The sequence below is a fragment of the Protomyctophum bolini genome (genome assembly GCF_963924005.1).
Source record: "Protomyctophum bolini genome assembly, chromosome: 15".
NCBI lineage: Eukaryota > Metazoa > Chordata > Actinopteri > Myctophiformes > Myctophidae > Protomyctophum > Protomyctophum bolini.
Window position 1 is genome coordinate 5,417,476 of NC_137876.1, and position 18,373 is coordinate 5,435,848.

An 18,373-nucleotide genomic window follows, 5' to 3' on the forward strand; every position below is an offset into this window, starting at 1 on the left:
GGCTGGTCGCCTGGAAGAAACCACAGAACAGAATAGTGCACTAATTGAGTATTGTCAATGCTTGCCTCACCTGCTGGGCACTCGATCTAGCACCTCTTATTTTGAATAAAATACTGGCGCACTGGAAATGTAAATACACGCAAAATAGGGCCCGGCTAACCCCTAATTGCTCCCTGACCAGGCATGCATAAACCTGTATTGGCTGTATATACTGTACATATAGGCGTACAGTGACCAAAAAAAAGTGGGCACTATATTATACCACATGAGTACACTTCACTAGATACATGGGACGTGGCTCATCTTACCCCGGTCTCCCCTACATGTGTTGTTCTGTGCTTCTCTGTCCTGGTGCCATGGTTCTTGGTGCTGGTTCTGTGGTTCTTGGTGCTGGCTCTCTGGGTCTTGGGTTTGACAGACAGTCTGTGTTTAGCAGCGGAGGAGTCTAGGCTGGGGAGGAACTGTGCCGGCTGGTTTAGATCCACTCCTGTGGGGACAGGCCGCATACATTGGTTGCTTTTCATTCAGTCTATGTGTGGCAAGGTGTTAAGTAACAGTTGGTTGGTTCTTTTTGTCATGTAAGGAGGCTGTGGACAGCCTTATTATTGCCGGGGGGAATATGGAACAGTCAGTATGCAGTGCCAGTTGGTGCCACAGGGTGGTGCACTGCTCCCTTTTGTTTTGCTGTGTATAGAAGATCTGACGTCACTTCCACCATACGAGTGTACTGTACTATGTTAGCGCGCAGTGTGAATGTACGGTCCGTTCACCTTTTGTTTATATATTAGTGCTGTCTGCGTGAGACCCAACTGGCGTAATATGGTTATACCCAGCTAGCAAGTTATGGCGCGCCGCCTGCGGGAGGCGGTCGCCGCGCGCCGCCGATCGTGTCCTCCGCCGGGCGCGTCGCACGATGTGGCCGCGTCGTTCTTGATCAGCGTGTGCCGTGCGCGCCGACGCGCGTGTAGCCGGCGCCCCGCTTCTCTGCCGCGACTCGAACGTCAGCTACGACGGCAGCAGCAGGACAGCGTGGAGCTGTCTTATGACACCCCCCCCCCCCCCATATATCCTCGATCCTCCCCCATGCTCACCTCCCTCCCACATATTTATAGAAACATAATAAAGCAGCAAATGTATACTTAATTTTGTTTCTTTATTAGGAAAAAAAAAGGTTACAATGAAATCATTTAGGCACATAGAAAAAATATGTAAACAACCAAGTTTAGAATACAAGTGGTTGATTTTTATGTCATTTTGCTGAGAATGCACTTTAAGACCACTCTGAGAACCACTGGCTTCTAAAATCTATAAAACACCAACTTTCCTGAAACCACCAGAACATGTTGGATAAGATTGTGTCCACATTTCCACAGTTTTCTGAAAAACCTATGTTTCTATATTAGTGGTTCTCAAATTATGTTATGTCAAGGACCCCAGAAATATTATGAAATTGGCCGCAGACACCTACAGTATCTGAAAATATGTTGTTCCAGGGACTACCCAGAAGCAAAGATGAGTTTAAAAACGTTTGCTCTGAAACAATATATATTCAAAGATTTGCACATTTTCAGGATAAAACTAAATAGCAGACCTACAAGCTCGTAGCGCGGTCCCTGGAACAACATATTTTCAGATTGGAGTAAATCGTTTGAACACCAATGATACAGAAACATCTAGGCTTTTCAGAAAACAGTCATACCATTCAAACACTTTAACCATAATTTTAAAAGCTGTTAGATTGTTGGCAGATTTACAAGCTCACAAGCTTGTAGATTTGCTAATACTAAAATGTGGCCCAAACACAGTGAACGTTTTAACTAAAATCTGCGAGGATTTAGAAGACATTTTGTGGAATCAGTTCAAGTTTAATTTCTATAAAACACCAAGTCTATTCTGTGTGGAGTTAGTTATGTAGGCCCAGTAATGTTGCAATAACAGTTACACAGCAATAAACAGAACACACAATCGAGATTCACCTTTTGAGCAAGAAATCGTGCAGCATACATTCAAGAAATTCAATGAAACCCCTATAGCGGTGGGTTTGAACCCTTTTCATGCCAAAGTTATTCAGCATTTGAGCCACGGACCACCATTTGATGAGCTGCCTGCCGTGCCTGTCCGTTTCCTTCCTTTATGAAGCCTGACTGGTGGTGGCCGCCAGCAGAAGTTCCAAAATGCACCCTGTCCAACGTCTCCGGCTCTCAGACCCCAGGTCCCTGTCACTGAAGTCCAAGATCCCCTGGTTTTAGCCACTTTAACCATTATTTAAAAAGCTGTAAGCTGTTGAAAACGAGTTTGTAGATTTGCTAATTTTGAAACATCGTGAAAATGTGGCACAAATCTGTAAATATATATTATTTTGCAGCAAATGTTTTAACTAAAATCTGTGAGGATTTAGAAGACATCAGTTCTCAAGTGTAAGTGCTTAAGTCTTTAAAACACCAATTCTCTTCTGAGTGGAGTCAGGAGTTTCTGAGCGTAGCAATGTATGTATGTCCCCATGTCTGTATGTCCGAGCACGGAAAGCTGGGTGCGTTCCTTGAGGTCTGGATGTTGCGTATAGTAGAGGGTCAGGGAAACCCGACTGGTGGTAGCCTTTCCAGCAGAGGTTGCATTTGAAGTCGATAGGTCTTCCTCCAGCGAAAGTTCGTCTGAAATCACAGAATTAATTAAATAAATTATTTTCACCTTAATCATAGGCCTACCTACCATCACTTTTAAAAAGCTGTTATCTGTTGAAAAATAGCAGATCTACAAGCTCATAGTGTGGCACAGAGTGCCACAGTACTCATCATAATACACCTCAGTCATTTAAAATCTTATGATGGTAACAATGGTACACAGTTACACATTGTTGGGTGCCAATTTTCTGTCCTTGGTAAAATGAACAATTACCTTAAATTAAAGAACGATGTCTCAGCTCTGTACAGCATGTCACCTTGTCTGTAAAATGAAATCAAATTCAAGTCAAATTTCTTTCAAATGTAACAGCAAACTTGAGGCAAGAGAGCTTGTAGCATGCAACCTTAATTCAGTGGTAGAAATGTTCTTACCGTTTGTACGCCCAACAGATCCAAGTCCTGTGTCTGAAATCACAGTAAAAACAAAATGGTAAACATTGTATGTACATAAAAATCAATTTGATGAAAACAGAAGATCTACAAGCACACAATGTGCTGCGAGCTTGTAGACCAGCTATATTCAGCATGCAACCAAGTGTAAAAATCAGGCTTAGAATAAAACAACAAAATGACAAAAATTAAATCAAAATGTGTTGTAATTAGACAAATCTTTATTTGCAATTGTGGCCTAGCAAAGTTCCTTTAGAGGAGACAACAGAGAGAAGAGTAAAAGAAATGGCTCAGAAGAACGTACCTGCATGGCAATGCTCATTTTGGTCACTGCATCTGCACCTATAATAGAATAACAAAAAAAGTCTGTTTTAAACATTAGCCTACTATGTGATATTTTTTACATTTGCAAGACAGACATTTGACGAAGATTTAGCCTTGCAGACCCCACATACACACAGACCCCATGCTGTATTGATGTGGTACCATAGGAGAAGTTCTAAAACAAAGAATGACAAAAAATGTGATTTACAGCTAAATGCTGTTTATGTAGTCTACACAAGCAACGTATCAAATCTTATCTAATTCGAATAATTGTGTTTAAGGACTTATCAACACAATAAGAAGTTACCTGTTAAAATAGCATGAGTTATACGTTTGCTAATGCTAACCTTATCCCCTCGTCCAAACAATAGATTGCCCAGGTAGCTAGGCTAGCTAGCTAGAGGGAAACATACACAGTAACACAGATAAAGATCGAAACGATTTTAACACGTGCAATTACACTACACACGGTAGATATCGGATATAAAAATACACTGACCTTTCAACTGAATTTCTCCGGAGAAAAACTGTGTAAGAACTAATATAAGCATTTGTTGGAGAGTCTTGTCTTCTGCGACTGCCTCCACCCCCGTACGTCGATTCAACAAAAACAACAACACTGCAATGCATGCCGGGTAAAGCCTCGGCTCCAGAGGCTAGGTAATAACAACAACAATAATAATAATAATAAATATAACCACAAGAAGAAGAAGTAGAAGAAGAATCCACTTAATTATATTCAATAGTTAAAAAATTATGTATTTTATACATATAATGCACATCCTTGTCTGAGAGAGAGAGAGAGACGGGCGGGGGAGGCAAGCCTTACGTCAGCGTGAGGAGGGACTGTAAATCGCTGTAAATTCACGATCGCATTAAAAAGTAACTGATCGCGATCGTTTGACGCGCGGACAGCGGGGGGAAGGCCAAGCCAGCCCGGGCGTGCTACGCTGTGAAGGCGACAGCGGGAGGCGGTAGCTAGCGGGGAAATGTTAGCTGGGTAACTGAATCAATGCTCTATTTTAGTTGGCTGCCAAATAAACCAGTTTAGTGACATACTGACATTCATCTGTGTCTGTGTGTGAAATACCTGGACTGACATCTATTCTGCTGTATCCAGTCCACCATAGTCTACTCCCTGCTCAACACATCACAATATGCACCCTGTGGGGACACGTGTTACGTTAGCATGCTTCCCGCACGCGCACGCACACGCACGCACACACACACACACACACACACACACATCGTTAGCAGTACGTTGTTGTTACCTGTTTCTGTGTGGTGAGGGGTGAAGAAAGGGGAAGAAGGGGAGAGAGGACGAGAGGAGGGACGTGACGACCACTGTGGACAGAGGATGAAAACAAAATGGCCCGTTAAAGACTCGAGCCTTCACACAATCAATCTTTTGATTGATTGATTGAAATATTTATTAACAGTTTGCAGAATTACAGTAGCCTACATTTCAAGCACAACTCAATACAAAGACTTAACTGTGAGTGGACGACCCAATAAAGCATTACACTTGTTTACAAGAGGGTCCACCTTGTTCAATTCATCAAAACATTTAGAGACATTAAATAGACACTTCTATATAGCTAGTCAAAGAACAGAACAGAACAGGAATTCATCATAAAGGAGGTATAAAGGGAAGGTTTTGAAGGAGTCAAGGGATTCACATGTCTTAATGACTGTTGGTATGGCGCTCCACATTTTCGTGGCATAGGAGCGAAAATAATTTAGTCCCTTGTTTGTGCCGAATCTGGGTTGTGGGTTGTGAACTTGTAAACAAGTGGAATCATCTCCTGCTAAGCTTCTTCAATGTCTTTATTTATTTTACTATGTTTTATTTTGAGTTAGTGTTTGTAAACAATTGTAAGTATTGCCTTTGTTAAATGTTAAATGTTTGTCTGTGTAGGAATACTAGCTTTTGTCAAGGCAAACACGTTTATTGTTTATTGTTTATAAGGATCGCTGGGGCCCAGCGTTATTATTTGTCTTGAGTCAACATTGTGTCAAACAATAGCAATATGCATTGAGTCAAACAATAGCAATATGCAGTCAAGTTGATATAATGCAACAGGTCCATAACAGCTAGAAGCTATTCTACCTTAAGAGATCAGTCCACCTTAAGAGATCAGCCTAAGATGATGTTCCTATGTTTTTCTTTTTTAATAGCTCTGATTGGTCGATAGGAGGGTCCATCACTTTTCTGGGCTTGTGATTGGTTTTTGGGGTGGGACAAGGGACGAATACTGTGTGTGCGTTGTTGTGAGTTTGCAGAAGGCAGGTTGGTGTGTGATGATACGACACCGTGGGCTAGTTTTAGTAAAACATTACCGTCCCTTTTATAAGTGTTTACGAGATGATTTTGAAGCTCATCTGATCGAGTGTGGACAGTATTTTGCAAGACTGAATTTCAGACATGTTCTGTGATTATTATTACTGCAGTAAGTAAGCCTACGGCGGCAGACCGGCTGTTGCCGCCTACTGTTATTATAGTCTCAAGCTAGCGAGGCTAATGGTTAGCTCCCGCGGCGCTAACGTTCCCACGTCCGGAACAGAAAGACTTTTTTTTGGACACAACGTTGGGAGAGTACAAAGACTGCTACTATAAGAACCAGATAGCGCACCCTGCGACCAGGAAAGCTGGGTGCACCTCTGGCATCGTAGGACGTGGGTAAGACCAGTCGTCTAGACGTCTTCTGGAACGGTGTAAAGAACGTCCTGTCAACTTCAGTTCTCCACATTGCGTGGGGTGAACCATAGACATATAACTAACCTGGGAGACGAGGATCGCGTGAGTGAACAGTGAAGAGGGGTTTCCACTCCAGTGCACAACATCACTAACAGGCCTGCACCGGGGGGTTGTTTTTGTTTTGATAATATTATGCCGGCTTTTTATTTGTTTATTTCTTAAGTGGGCCCACTATTGTACACGGTGTATTGGTGGTTGTGTAATTCTACGTCCATTCTCAATATAAGTGAATTGAAAGTATTTCCTGCATTTAGTAAGTAGGCCTACTTCAAAATATTGGGTATTGTCATTTCATTTATTTAGGTACAGTAAAAAGTTGTGGTTTAATCCATAAATATAGTGGTGAGTTAAAATAATAGTTACTGCTAGTTCATTTGATTTACTGGTATATTAAAATACTTGAGGTTTAATATTGTCAGGCTTATAGCCTATTTCATTTCTAAAGTACATTTAAAAGGGTGATTACAAGGGTACTTGGTTGACAGTTTGTCAACACATTTTATTGTCTTACAATTACAATTTGTTGCCCTATTTCCTTTAGGGAAACTTAACAGAGGCATTGTTCCGTTGTTCCGTCTTTATAGGGACTTTTAATCTGAACATTTGAGGTGTCTGGTCAGTTATCTATTCATTTTTATGTGAATAAATACACAATTATTTACAATATACACAAGGAAAAGTCCCCAATTTAAGCAGCAATATGTACATCAAACAGGTCATCATCCAGGGGTTCCGAAGCTACAGGGACCAAACTGTTGTAGACCCGTTTAGCCCAAAGCACAATGTCATTGTTGGACGAAATGGGTCAGGAAAAAGCAACTTTTTCTACGCCATTCAGTTTGTGCTCAGTGACGAGTTCAGTCACCTTCGTCCGGAGCAGCGACTGGCCTTGCTCCATGAGGGAACTGGGCCTCGTGTCATTTCCGCTTTTGTGGAGATCATGTTTGACAATTGTGACAACAGGCTGCCGATTGACAAAGAGGAGGTGGCCCTCCGCCGTGTCATTGGTGCCAAGAAGGACCAGTATTTCTTGGACAAAAAGGTGGTGACCAAGAACGATGTCATGAACCTGTTGGAAAGTGCTGGCTTCTCTCGCAGTAACCCGTACTACATTGTCAAACAGGGAAAGATCAACCAAATGGCAACGGCTCCTGATTCTCAGCGTCTGAAACTGTTGAGAGAAGTGGCGGGGACCCGCGTGTACGACGAACGCAAAGAGGAAAGCATTTCCCTCATGAAGGAGACTGAGGGTAAACGAGAGAAAATCGACGAGCTGCTCAAGTACATCGAGGAGCGCCTCACCACCCTGGCGGACGAGAAGGAGGAGCTGGCTCAGTACCAGAAGTGGGACAAGATGAGGAGAGCCCTGGAGTACACCATCTACCAGATGGAGCTCAACGAGGCCCGCGCCAAACTGGACCAGTTGTCCTCAAAGAGAGAGAGCTGTGGAGACAAATCCAGACAGCTGCGTGATGCTCAGCAGGATGCCAGGGACAAAGTGGAGGAGACGGAGCGCGTGGTGCGCGAGATGAAGGCGAAGATCTCGGCCATGAAGGAGGAGAGGGAGCAGCTGGGGTCCGAGCGCCAGGAGCAGATCAAGCAGAGGACCAAGCTGGAGCTGAAGGCCAAAGACCTGCAGGACGAGCTGGCGGGCAACAGTGAACAGAGGAAACGCCTGTTGAAGGAGCGTGCAAAGCTGTTGGAGAAGATTGAGGAGAAGCAGACGGAGCTGCAGGAGACAGAGCCCAGGTTCAGCATGGTGAAGGACAGAGAGGAGCGGAGCATCGCCAGACTGGCCCAGGCCACGCAGGAGAGAACAGACCTGTATGCCAAGCAGGGTCGAGGCAGCCAGTTCACCTCCAAGGAGCTGAGAGACCAGTGGATCAAGAAGGAGCTGAAGTCCCTGGATCACGCCATCCACGACAAGAAGAGACAGATCGAGACCATCCACAAAGATCTGGAAGACACAGAGACCAACAAGGAGAAGATGGTGGAGCAGTACAATAGACTCGATCAAGATCTCAATGAAGTCAAGACTCGTGTTGAGGAGCTCGACAAGAAATACTATGAAGTGAAGAACAAAAAAGATGAGTTGCAAAGTGAAAGAAACCACCTGTGGCGCGAGGAGAACGCGGAGCAGCAGGCCCTGACGGCCAAACGGGATGACCTGGAGAAGAAACAGCAGCTCCTCAGAGCTGCCACTGGCAAGGGTATTCTGAATGGTATCGACAGCATCAACAAGGTCCTGGAGTATTTCCGCCGCAACACAATCAACCAGCATGTTGTCAATGGATACCACGGCATCGTCATGAACAACTTTGAGTGCGAGCCTGCTTTTTACACCTGTGTGGAGGTGACTGCTGGTACTAGGCTGTTCTACCACATCGTAGAGACAGACGAGGTGAGCACCAAGATCCTCAGTGAGTTCAACCAGATGAAGCTGCCTGGAGAGGTCACCTTCCTGCCCCTCAGCAAGCTGGACGTCCGGGACACGGCCTACCCAGAGACCAACGATGCCCTTCCTATGATCAGCAAGCTGCGCTACAGTACCCAGTTTGAGAAGGCCTTCAAGCACGTGTTTGGGAAGACCCTGATCTGCCGCAGCATGGAGGTTTCCACGCAGCTCGCCAGAGCCTTCGCTATGGACTGCATCACTCTGGAGGGCGACCAGGTGAGCAGCCGTGGAGCTCTGACGGGAGGCTACTACGACACCAGGAAGTCCCGCCTGGAGCTCCAGAAGGACATGAGGAAGGCCCAGGAGGAGCTGGGCCAGCTGGAGGCCAAGCTGAACGAGAACCTTCGCAGAAACATCGAACGCATCAACAACGAGATTGACCAGCAGATGAACCAGCTGCAGCAGATGGAGACGCAGCAGAGGAAGTTCAAAGCCTCCAGAGACGCCATCCTGTCAGAGATGAAGATGCTCAAGGAGAAGACGCAGCAGTCTGAGAAGACCTACATGCCCAAGCAACGCAGCCTGCAGAGTCTGGAGGCCAGCCTGCACGCCATGGAGTCCACCAGGGAGTCTCTGAAGGCCGAGCTGGGCACAGAGCTGCTGTCTCAGCTCAGCCTGGACGACCAGAAGCACGTCGACGAGCTGAACGACGAGATCCGCCAGCTGCAGCAGGACAACAGGCAGCTTCTGAACGAGAGGATCAAGCTGGAAGGCATCATGACCAGGGTGGAAACGTACCTCAATGAGAACCTGCGGAAACGCCTTGACCAAGTGGAGCTGGAGTTGAATGAGCTGCGAGAGACGGAGGGAGGCACGGTGCTCACCGCCACCACCTCTGAGCTGGACGGCATCAACAAACGTGTCAAAGACACGTTGGCGCGCTCCGAAGAACTGGACGTTCTGGTGGACAAGGCGGAGAGCGAGATTAAGGAGCTGGTGAAGAGCATGGACCGCTGGAAGCACGTGGAGAAGGAACACAACGATGTCATCAACCAGGACACCAAGGAGCTGGAGAAGATGACCAACCGCCAGGGCATGCTGCTCAAGAAGAAGGACGAGTGCATGAAGAAGATCCGAGAGCTCGGCTCGCTGCCGCAGGAAGCCTTCGAAAAGTACCAGAAAATGTCACTTAAACAGCTGTTCCAGAAGTTGGAGCAGTGCAACGCGGAGCTGAAGAAGTACAGCCACGTGAACAAGAAGGCCCTGGACCAGTTCGTGGACTTCTCGGAGCAGAAGGAGAAGCTGATCAGGCGTCAGGCGGAGCTGGACCGCGGCCACACCTCCATCATGGAGCTGATGAACGTCCTTGAGCAGCGCAAGTACGAGGCCATCCAGCTCACCTTCAAACAGGTGTCTAAGAACTTCAGCGAGGTATTCCTGAAGCTGGTTCCTGGGGGCAAAGCCACACTAGTGATGAAGAAGGGGGAGGCAGAGGGAAGCAAGGAGGAGGACGGTGAAAGTGCTGCCGAGGGCTCCCAGAGCAGTGTTCCCTCTGTGGACCAGTTCACTGGAGTCGGCATCAGGGTGTCGTTCACAGGCCAGCAGGGTGAGATGAGGGAGATGCAGCAGCTGTCTGGCGGTCAGAAGTCTCTGGTGGCCTTGACTCTCATCTTCGCCATTCAGAAGTGTGACCCCGCCCCCTTCTACCTGTTTGACGAGATCGACCAGGCCCTTGACGCCCAGCACAGGAAGGCTGTCTCGGATATGATGGTGGAACTGGCAGGCAACGCCCAGTTTATCACCACCACCTTTAGGCCTGAGCTGTTGGAATCGGCCGACAAGTTCTATGGAGTCAAGTTCAGAAACAAGGTGAGTCACATCGATGTGATCTCAGCTGATCAGGCCAAAGATTTCGTGGAGGATGATGCCACCCATGGTTAAGACCTCTGACCTTTCCCCATCCTCACCACAAAGACGCTAAATCTTTCATCATCGAGACAGGAATGTTAAAAAAAAAAAAATCTAAAAAGACGTGTAGTGTTAGTGTAGTGTTGTTCCTACTTCCTTCTCCTCCCCCTCTGTCGTTCCATAGAATTGTAAACTTACTATAGAACTGATGTAAATGTTGATTTCCATACACTGAAACCATTCCCTCATCTGTAGAGCTCCTGTTGAGGGATATCAACATTCTGTTATGTTTTCCAGTTTCCAGTTCCAGTTGAAATGTGCTCTGTAATCCCACTATTATAATAGGGTTTTGAATTGGGGATATAATGACCACAAAGACCACAAATAATGCTGGGTGGGGGGGTTTATAATCAGGAGTGGGGATGTGTCTTTCTTTTTCCACTCAACAATTGATTGTTCACTTTGCGCTTGCAAGGCAAAGCTTTAATCCATTTAGGATTTAGAATCGGTCATCTGATCCAGTTTTGTTTGTTGAAGAGGAGGGTGATTTTTAATGAGCAGCTCAGCTCACCTTGTTTTAAATATTTCTTCCCTCTAGTGTTTTTACTGTCAACGATTTTCTGCTTTTTTGTATGTTCTTTTTATGCTTGTTATGCAACTAGAAAACAGTAAAACATTACCGTCATTTTCTTTTTTTACCGTCAAGTGTTTAAGAGTTGATTTTGAAGCTCATCTGATTATTTGCAAGACTGAATTCCAGACAAGTTCTGTGATTAGGCTAATGGTTAGCGGGAGGAGACACTAGTGTTCTACACCGTGAACGTCCGGAAAAGAGAGACTTTTTTTGGACACAACGGTCGTTGGGAGAATACAAAGACTGCTACTATAAGAACCAGATAGCGCACCCATGCGACCAGGAAAGCTGGGTGCACCTCTGGCATCGTAGGACGTGGGTAAGACCAGTCGTCTGTCTTCTGGAACGGTGTAAAGAACGTCCTGTCAACTTCAGCTCTCCACATTGCGTGGGGTAAACCATAGACATATAACTAACCTGGGAGACGAGGCTCACGTGAGTGAACAGTGAAGAGGTGTTTCCACTCCAGTGCACAACATCACTAACAGGCCTGCAACGGGTTTCTTTTTTTCCTTTTTTTATAATATTATGCCGGCTTTTTATTGGTTTTTCTTAAGTGGGCCCACTATTGTACACGGTGGTTGTGTAATTCTAAGTCCATCCTCAAGTGAATTGAAAGTATTTCCTGTAAAAACATTGTAGTAAAACATTGTGGTTTAATAATAGTGGTGAGTTAAAATAATAGTTACTGCTACTTCATTTGATTTACTGGTATATTAAAATACTTTTACTACACTATACTCTTTCATTTCTAAAGTACATTTAAAAGGGTGATTCCATGGGTACTTACTACTTACCGGTGTAGTTGACAGTTTGTCAACACATTGTATTGTCTTACAATTCATTTGTTGCACTATTACCTTTAGGGAAACTTAACAGAGGTATTTGGGTTGACCTCACCTTGTTGTGTTGTAGTTACTTTATAGCAGTTTGAACCAACCTTTTCAAGCCCAAGAGCCCATTTTATTCCCAATTGTAAGCCATGATTCACCACTAAAATTTGTAAAAAAAAAAAACAACACTTTCTGACAGGCTCAATGCATGTGCACAAATCCAGAGACTATAGTTTAAGAATAAATACTGATAGTTATATAATGAATGCCTAAATATTAATATAAATGTGTAAACATGTATATATATTACAAGTAGTAATGTAGTATGGTATGATACAAGAGAACGCTAACTTGTATACGTTTTATTTTTGTAGAAGAGACAAACTAATATTGTTTATGCCGTTTGCTTTGGAATAATTGATTGAACGTGCATTCCATAATATGATTTGGGTGTTCTACGGTGTTGCCATGTCCGCTCGTTATAGGCTTGTTCCCTATCCATAATGTTGTTTAAACCTGTGATTCTGCTCAAACATTGTCATAAAGCCAAGAGGACCCCCATGTATTTGTGCACACGGACCCCCATCTGAATGTTGTATATCTGCTATTCTCAAGTAGCTGCCGATGTCCTATATAGTCTTAGTATATAAATATTAACTTATTTAGTATTATAGTAGCTCATTTGTGGAGTAGCTTCTTTCATAGACCTGATTGCTTATTTCTCTCGCACAATCTGGCAACACGGGTTGTTACGCTCATAGACATATGCTGCCAGAGGTAGGCTTCGCCAGATTGTGTGAGAGAAATAAGCAATCAGGTCTATGAAAAGAAGCCAAGCCCCAAGACGCTTATAACAAGCGGACATGGCAACACCGGAGAAATTAATGAAGTACTCGTTTTGTTTTTAACAGGAGATTTAAGACGTTTCCAACTCATGTCATCATGTCAACGTCGCAAACTATGAAAAACTATGCCATCACTGAAGGGTTCTCTGCCATCCAGTGGGGCAGTATCTCTAGCTTTCCTGCTGTAGAGTGAGCCATTTGTTTGTCAGTTTGATTGATTGATTGAAATATTTATTAAGTTTGCAGAATTACAGTAGCCTACATTTCAAGCACAAACTCAATACAAAGACTTAACTGTGAATGGACGACCCAATTAAGCATTACACTTGTTTACATTTACAAGAGGGTCCACCATGTTCAATTCATCAAAACATTTAGAGACGTACAAATATACACTATAGTCTAAAGAACAGAACAAGAATTCATCATAAAGGAGGTAAAAAGGGAAAAGAAACAGCCTACAGTGAGGGGGGAAAAAGGTGGGGGGGATTCAGATTTTACGGGGCCAGTTTCGGATTGCAGCCGTCCGTAGGTGCCCTTTGAGAGGTTTTGAAGGAGTCAAGGGATTAACATGTCTTAATGACTGTTCCACATTTTGGTGGCATAGGAGCGAAAATAATTTAGTCCCCTAATTTAGGCCGAATCTGGGTTGTACATGGTTTGTTGCACTCCCTCTGGTGTTGTGGGTGTGGAGCTTCGTTAACATTAAGGAAGTATTTAGAGGTACAAGGGTATCTTGGTGGTGTATCGAATCTTGTGGACCAGACCCATTGCCATGCTTAAGGCGAGACACTACAGGTGAAATCATGATTTTTTTATTTTATTTTGCTTCCTAAACAAGGAGCAAACTAAAGCAAAATAAACATTAAAAAATACAGATTTAGATGTTTATTTTGATAGTTTATTTTAGCCAATGACAGCTCGTTTTTCTGGGTGAAAATCCACCATCTCTATTTTCATGATTGGACATAGGAAGTGACCATATTTGGATCAGACCACAGTCAGCTCGAAGTCCAACTTTCCAATGATATATGGATATGCCATTATATGTTGTTGCCAAGGTTAGGATGAGATATTTTGTCTCAAAATAGTGGCTTCAAATAAAACGTTTTGGAATTTTACAATACAAATCTTTAAAGGCCGTTTTCTCAAAATGAGTTTTCCTCATACCTGGGACAAAGAATCTCCACTTCAGTTGAACTCACATACACCAAACGTTCCAGTCTTATTCATAACTATATTCCGCAGAACTGTACAGAGGGATTTGTTGATATATGATTTACATCACATTTTATACCTAAAACATGCCGAAAATTGGGTTTATAAATTATGCCTGTTGACACTATTTTCTGACTTGTGGAGTGATAATTAGAGATATCTAAAATCCCATCTGTACTTTTCTTTGTCTCTAATGTGTCAACAAAATGAAATGATAATTTTGAACCTAGCTTTATCCGATCTTCAGATTTATCGTCCCGAAATGTATGCAAATTAGCACATGTAATGCCTAATTTGCATATTTAAACATATAATTTCAGAAAACTTGTAATACAAAAGTTAGTTTTAATATAAGTAATCAACTGGAGAAGTTTAATTGTGATAGCTATTATTTAACTTTTTTCACCTGTAGTGTCTCACCTTAATAACCCCTTTCTTGGAGATTCTGGATTTGTCTGAGGTCAGAATGAGATCAATGACAGTTTGAGTAGAATCACACACTCTTGTGGGTTGGGTAATTAGCTGACTGACACTATGTGCAGATCACAGAACTGACTGAATGACTTAAACACACAGGTGCTTCCTTACGATGCATGTCTGTATTGTATTGTAGTCGGCAATCAGGATTTTCTCTACACATTCCTCCCCAGCTAAGCACCCTTCCAGTATATCATAGAACCCATGCTGGCCTAACAACTTCACCTAATAACTAAGTTTGCTTATGGAACTATGCTATAGTTTTAGCCTGCTTATTTTAGTTAATGTTTTTCTATGATTGTTTGTTTGTACTACAGGGCTTTTTGATTTGATTGATTGAAATATTTATTAACAGTTTGCAGTATTACAGTACATATTCAATGGATTTAGATTTTACGGGGGCCAGTTTCGAATTGCAGCCGTCCGTAGGTGCCCTTTGAGAGCGGTTTTGTTGGTAGAGCTTCATCTTTGTCATTAAAGAAACTATTTTAGGAGTGTATTTCTTCATGAAGAAGCCAGTTATTAGGTGAAGAACTTCCAACCAACATAACATGCATCTCTCAATGTGAGCATAGTGTTGCACTGAACTGTATTCCTACAAAGTCCCGACTCCCGACCGTAAGTTCACAGTGAATGAGTGGCTGCCGACCGGAAGCGGTCTGGTGGCCCCAACTGAACTCGGAAGTGTTGGCTGCATAGAGCCCATTCCTGGTGGAAATGATTATTGATGATTATGATTTTTTTCCCGCCAGGTCTTCCATAGTCAGAGTAGAGTATATAGTCACTGCTTGCCTGTGTAGGTATAGTGTGAGTGAAAGGCTGTTTAGCTCTGTGGGTTTTAATACTGTTCTGTTCTGATATGCATGACTATTATGCACAAGGTAAAGCCTGGGTATCGAGGCTATGCACAAGGGGGTTACCGGAGATAGCGGTCAAACGCAAACTGCAGTTGATGGCCCAACACATGTCTGGGGCCATCACTGCTGAGCTATTCTAAATCCACGTTCTGTGTATTGGTAGTGATGGACTGTCAGTCTGACACCCGCTCACTCCTCCAGGATCTACTTCCATGGCTCGTGCGAGCTATACTGGTAGCTCGCGAACCCCTGGTTGGTTTATACCCCTGCTTTATAGGGACAGGAGTAGAGTTGGTGTTTTTCTGACTTACAAGTGGGTTTGAGTTTTGATTAATTTTAACTTTTAATCTGAACATTTGAGGTCTCTGGTCAGTTTTATCTATTTATTTTTATGGCCTGAACTCAGGCGCTGTCTATTAAGGTCGAGCACCGAGGCAGCGTTACACACGCACAGGCATGCACGTGCAGTCGTGCACACACACACACGCACACGCACACGCACACACAGAGGCATGCACATGACATGAGCGCATGCAGGCACTCACACACACACACACACACACACACACACACGACCGGCATGTGCATTCAAGCATGCACACACCAACGCACACACCTGGTCCTCTTCTTCACTGAGGCTCAGAGGACTCTGGTTTCTTGGACAGTCTGGATACTACAGAGAAGGAAATGGAGAATTATAACACATTATGTTCATATTTGTTACTGTCATTTGTGTTAACCGCACCCCGGCCCCTACCTTATAAGGTAGTTCCTGTGCCATGTCCTGTTCAGACAGGTGTGGGGGGCTTTGGGGCAAACCATCGTCCTCAGAGGTGGCACCGGACTCTTCCATTCTCTTGGCGGGGGGGATCAGCAGGGGGGGCAAGCCCAAACGCATGTTCTGCTGCTGTAGTTTCAGCTGCAGCCAATAAAAAAGAAGCAGAGTTAAGGCCTATTCATAGTCTGTATTTTCGGTGGTGAGCTGACCACCGCGACCACCGCTGACCACCGCAAAATAACGTTGAGCGGTGGTGAGTAAAAACAGAGAGAAGGGCTGGAGCGGTGGCGGTGGTTTGCTCTTCACCGCGGCTCGTGATGTCATGTTGTAGTTCGGTGGTCACCTCAGTGACGTCATGTTGTAGTTCGGTGGTCACCTCAGTGACGTCATGTTGTAGTTCGGTGGTCACCTCACCACCGAAAATACAGACTATGTATGAGCCTTTATACTTTTGTTTGGAGTCAGTCACGCACTGACCTGCAGTGCGCGTACTCTCCCTCCATGTAGGCTCTCCTGAGAGGTTGACTGAATGGAGCTCTGTGATAGGTCCGTTTGGAAGATGCTGTCATGTGACAGCGCCCGGGAACTCAACGTTGCTGAATCCCTGTTGGAACAACATGATTGGCTGAATGGAACTAGTATAGTATAACATAGCAGCATATATAGCATAGTGGAGTATAGCATATTATTTCAATTTGAAATAGGGGGCATATAGAAGTGGAACACAAATAGGATCATATTGAGGCTCACATTGAACGCCACAGACGAAAAACAGTCTAAGTCCACACTATTGATCCATAATGTATAAATGATAAGGGTTCAGAACAACGAGGCCTTTTCGTGGAGGGGTCAGAAAGAAATTTAGACTTAGACTGTTTTTCGTCTGTGGTACTCATTAATGACACACACATGCACACAATTCATTAGTACCGGTAGGCTTCACCTAGGCGCGCGCACGCACACACGTACGCTGACACACCTCAAAGTCAAAGTCGTAATCTGAGTCACACACGTTAATTACCGCATTGACATTTGTTTGACTCAGCTCTTGGAGCGGCGAGCGGGAATCATTAGTTGATTTGACCCCCAATCCAACCTATTGATGCTGAGTGCCAATTAAGCGGTGAGGCATTGGGTCCCATTTTCACAGTCTTTGGTATATGACCCGGCCGGGGGATCGAACCCCCGACCTCCCAGATTCAGGGCGGACACTCTAACCACCAGTAAGACGCGCAAATGCGGGAAGCGAACGCAGCTCGTACATATTTGGGTTTTGGACGTATAGCTGCTTTGGGGACTCCTTATATGGTTATGGCTGAGTCATGGTGACGTAATCACTCAGCTCCATAGCTCCATATATGGGCACAAAAGCGGGACAGACAGACACACAGACAGACAGACATGATCTGCTAGGTCTCATAGTAAGTGCTCACTGCGTTCGCAATCACTGCGTTCGCAACAAGGCCACTGTCTGGACCCCCCCCCCCCCTCTTGCCCTCAGATATGCAAGTGCAAATGGCACCATGGTTACCACGGTTACCCTCTCACTCACAGCTGCTGCTCCTCCTCTTCTGAGTAGTACGCTGGACACGCCCCCTGTCCCGCTGCCATCATGACATCACTGCTGATGTCACTGGTGGACTGGCTCTGTTTTCCGGCTCCGGGCTCCGCCTCCTTCCTCCTCAGGCGACCAAACAGACGGCTCCGCAGCCGCTTAAAACGCCACTTCCTCTTCCCTGGTGCCATGACGAGATGACGCAATGTGTGGGCACAATGTGACAACGTTTACTTATTGCAATGTCTGAGGAATTGTGTCGTGTGATCTGTCAAATTGTCAGGTGGAAACCTTGTACTGTATGTCCAAAACAGTTACGTTTCAAGAAATGGGGGGGACGGGGACGGGGTGTTCCAAAACGTCCTATACTGTATATGGATCCAATGTTTATTTTTTATTCCATGTCCACGTGGTTACATGTGTAGCCTCTCTACACATGGATACATTGACTTTTGATTGATTGAATACTTTATTAGGCAACATAAATGCAAACAGCACAATGCACATTTTTGTCCAAAAAAGGATTTCACCGAAGAAAGACCTTGCGGCCTTGTTTCCATTCGGGTCCTATCCACTCACACATGACATGAATAATAAGTTAACACAGTAACAGTAAGTGATATAACGATAATAATTTAAGGCAACATATACATTTCCTCTAAACATGAAATATACAGTATTCACAGGTTGGGGCCGAAGGTTAATCGGAAAGGGGATTAT

General features: G+C 44.4%; 1 protein-coding gene and 1 long non-coding RNA gene across 2 annotated transcripts; one reads left to right on the plus strand and one right to left on the minus strand.

Annotated features, from left to right (window-relative positions):
- Positions 1-1,259: 1,259 nt before the first annotated feature.
- LOC308329272 lies at positions 1,260-3,413 on the minus strand. The gene is made up of 4 exons (XR_013965369.1): positions 3,376-3,413; positions 3,054-3,086; positions 2,896-2,943; positions 1,260-2,651 (listed from the first exon to the last, which is right to left on the minus strand). It is a non-coding gene; the product is annotated as an uncharacterized lncRNA (long non-coding RNA).
- Positions 3,414-5,686: 2,273 nt separating this feature from the next.
- LOC308328959 (structural maintenance of chromosomes protein 3) lies at positions 5,687-11,828 on the plus strand. Its single transcript, XM_080783098.1, has one exon. The coding sequence runs from the start codon at positions 6,854-6,856 to the stop codon at positions 10,487-10,489; it is 3,636 nt and encodes a 1,211-aa protein (XP_080639224.1). The 5' UTR covers positions 5,687-6,853; the 3' UTR covers positions 10,490-11,828.
- Positions 11,829-18,373: the final 6,545 nt, after the last annotated feature.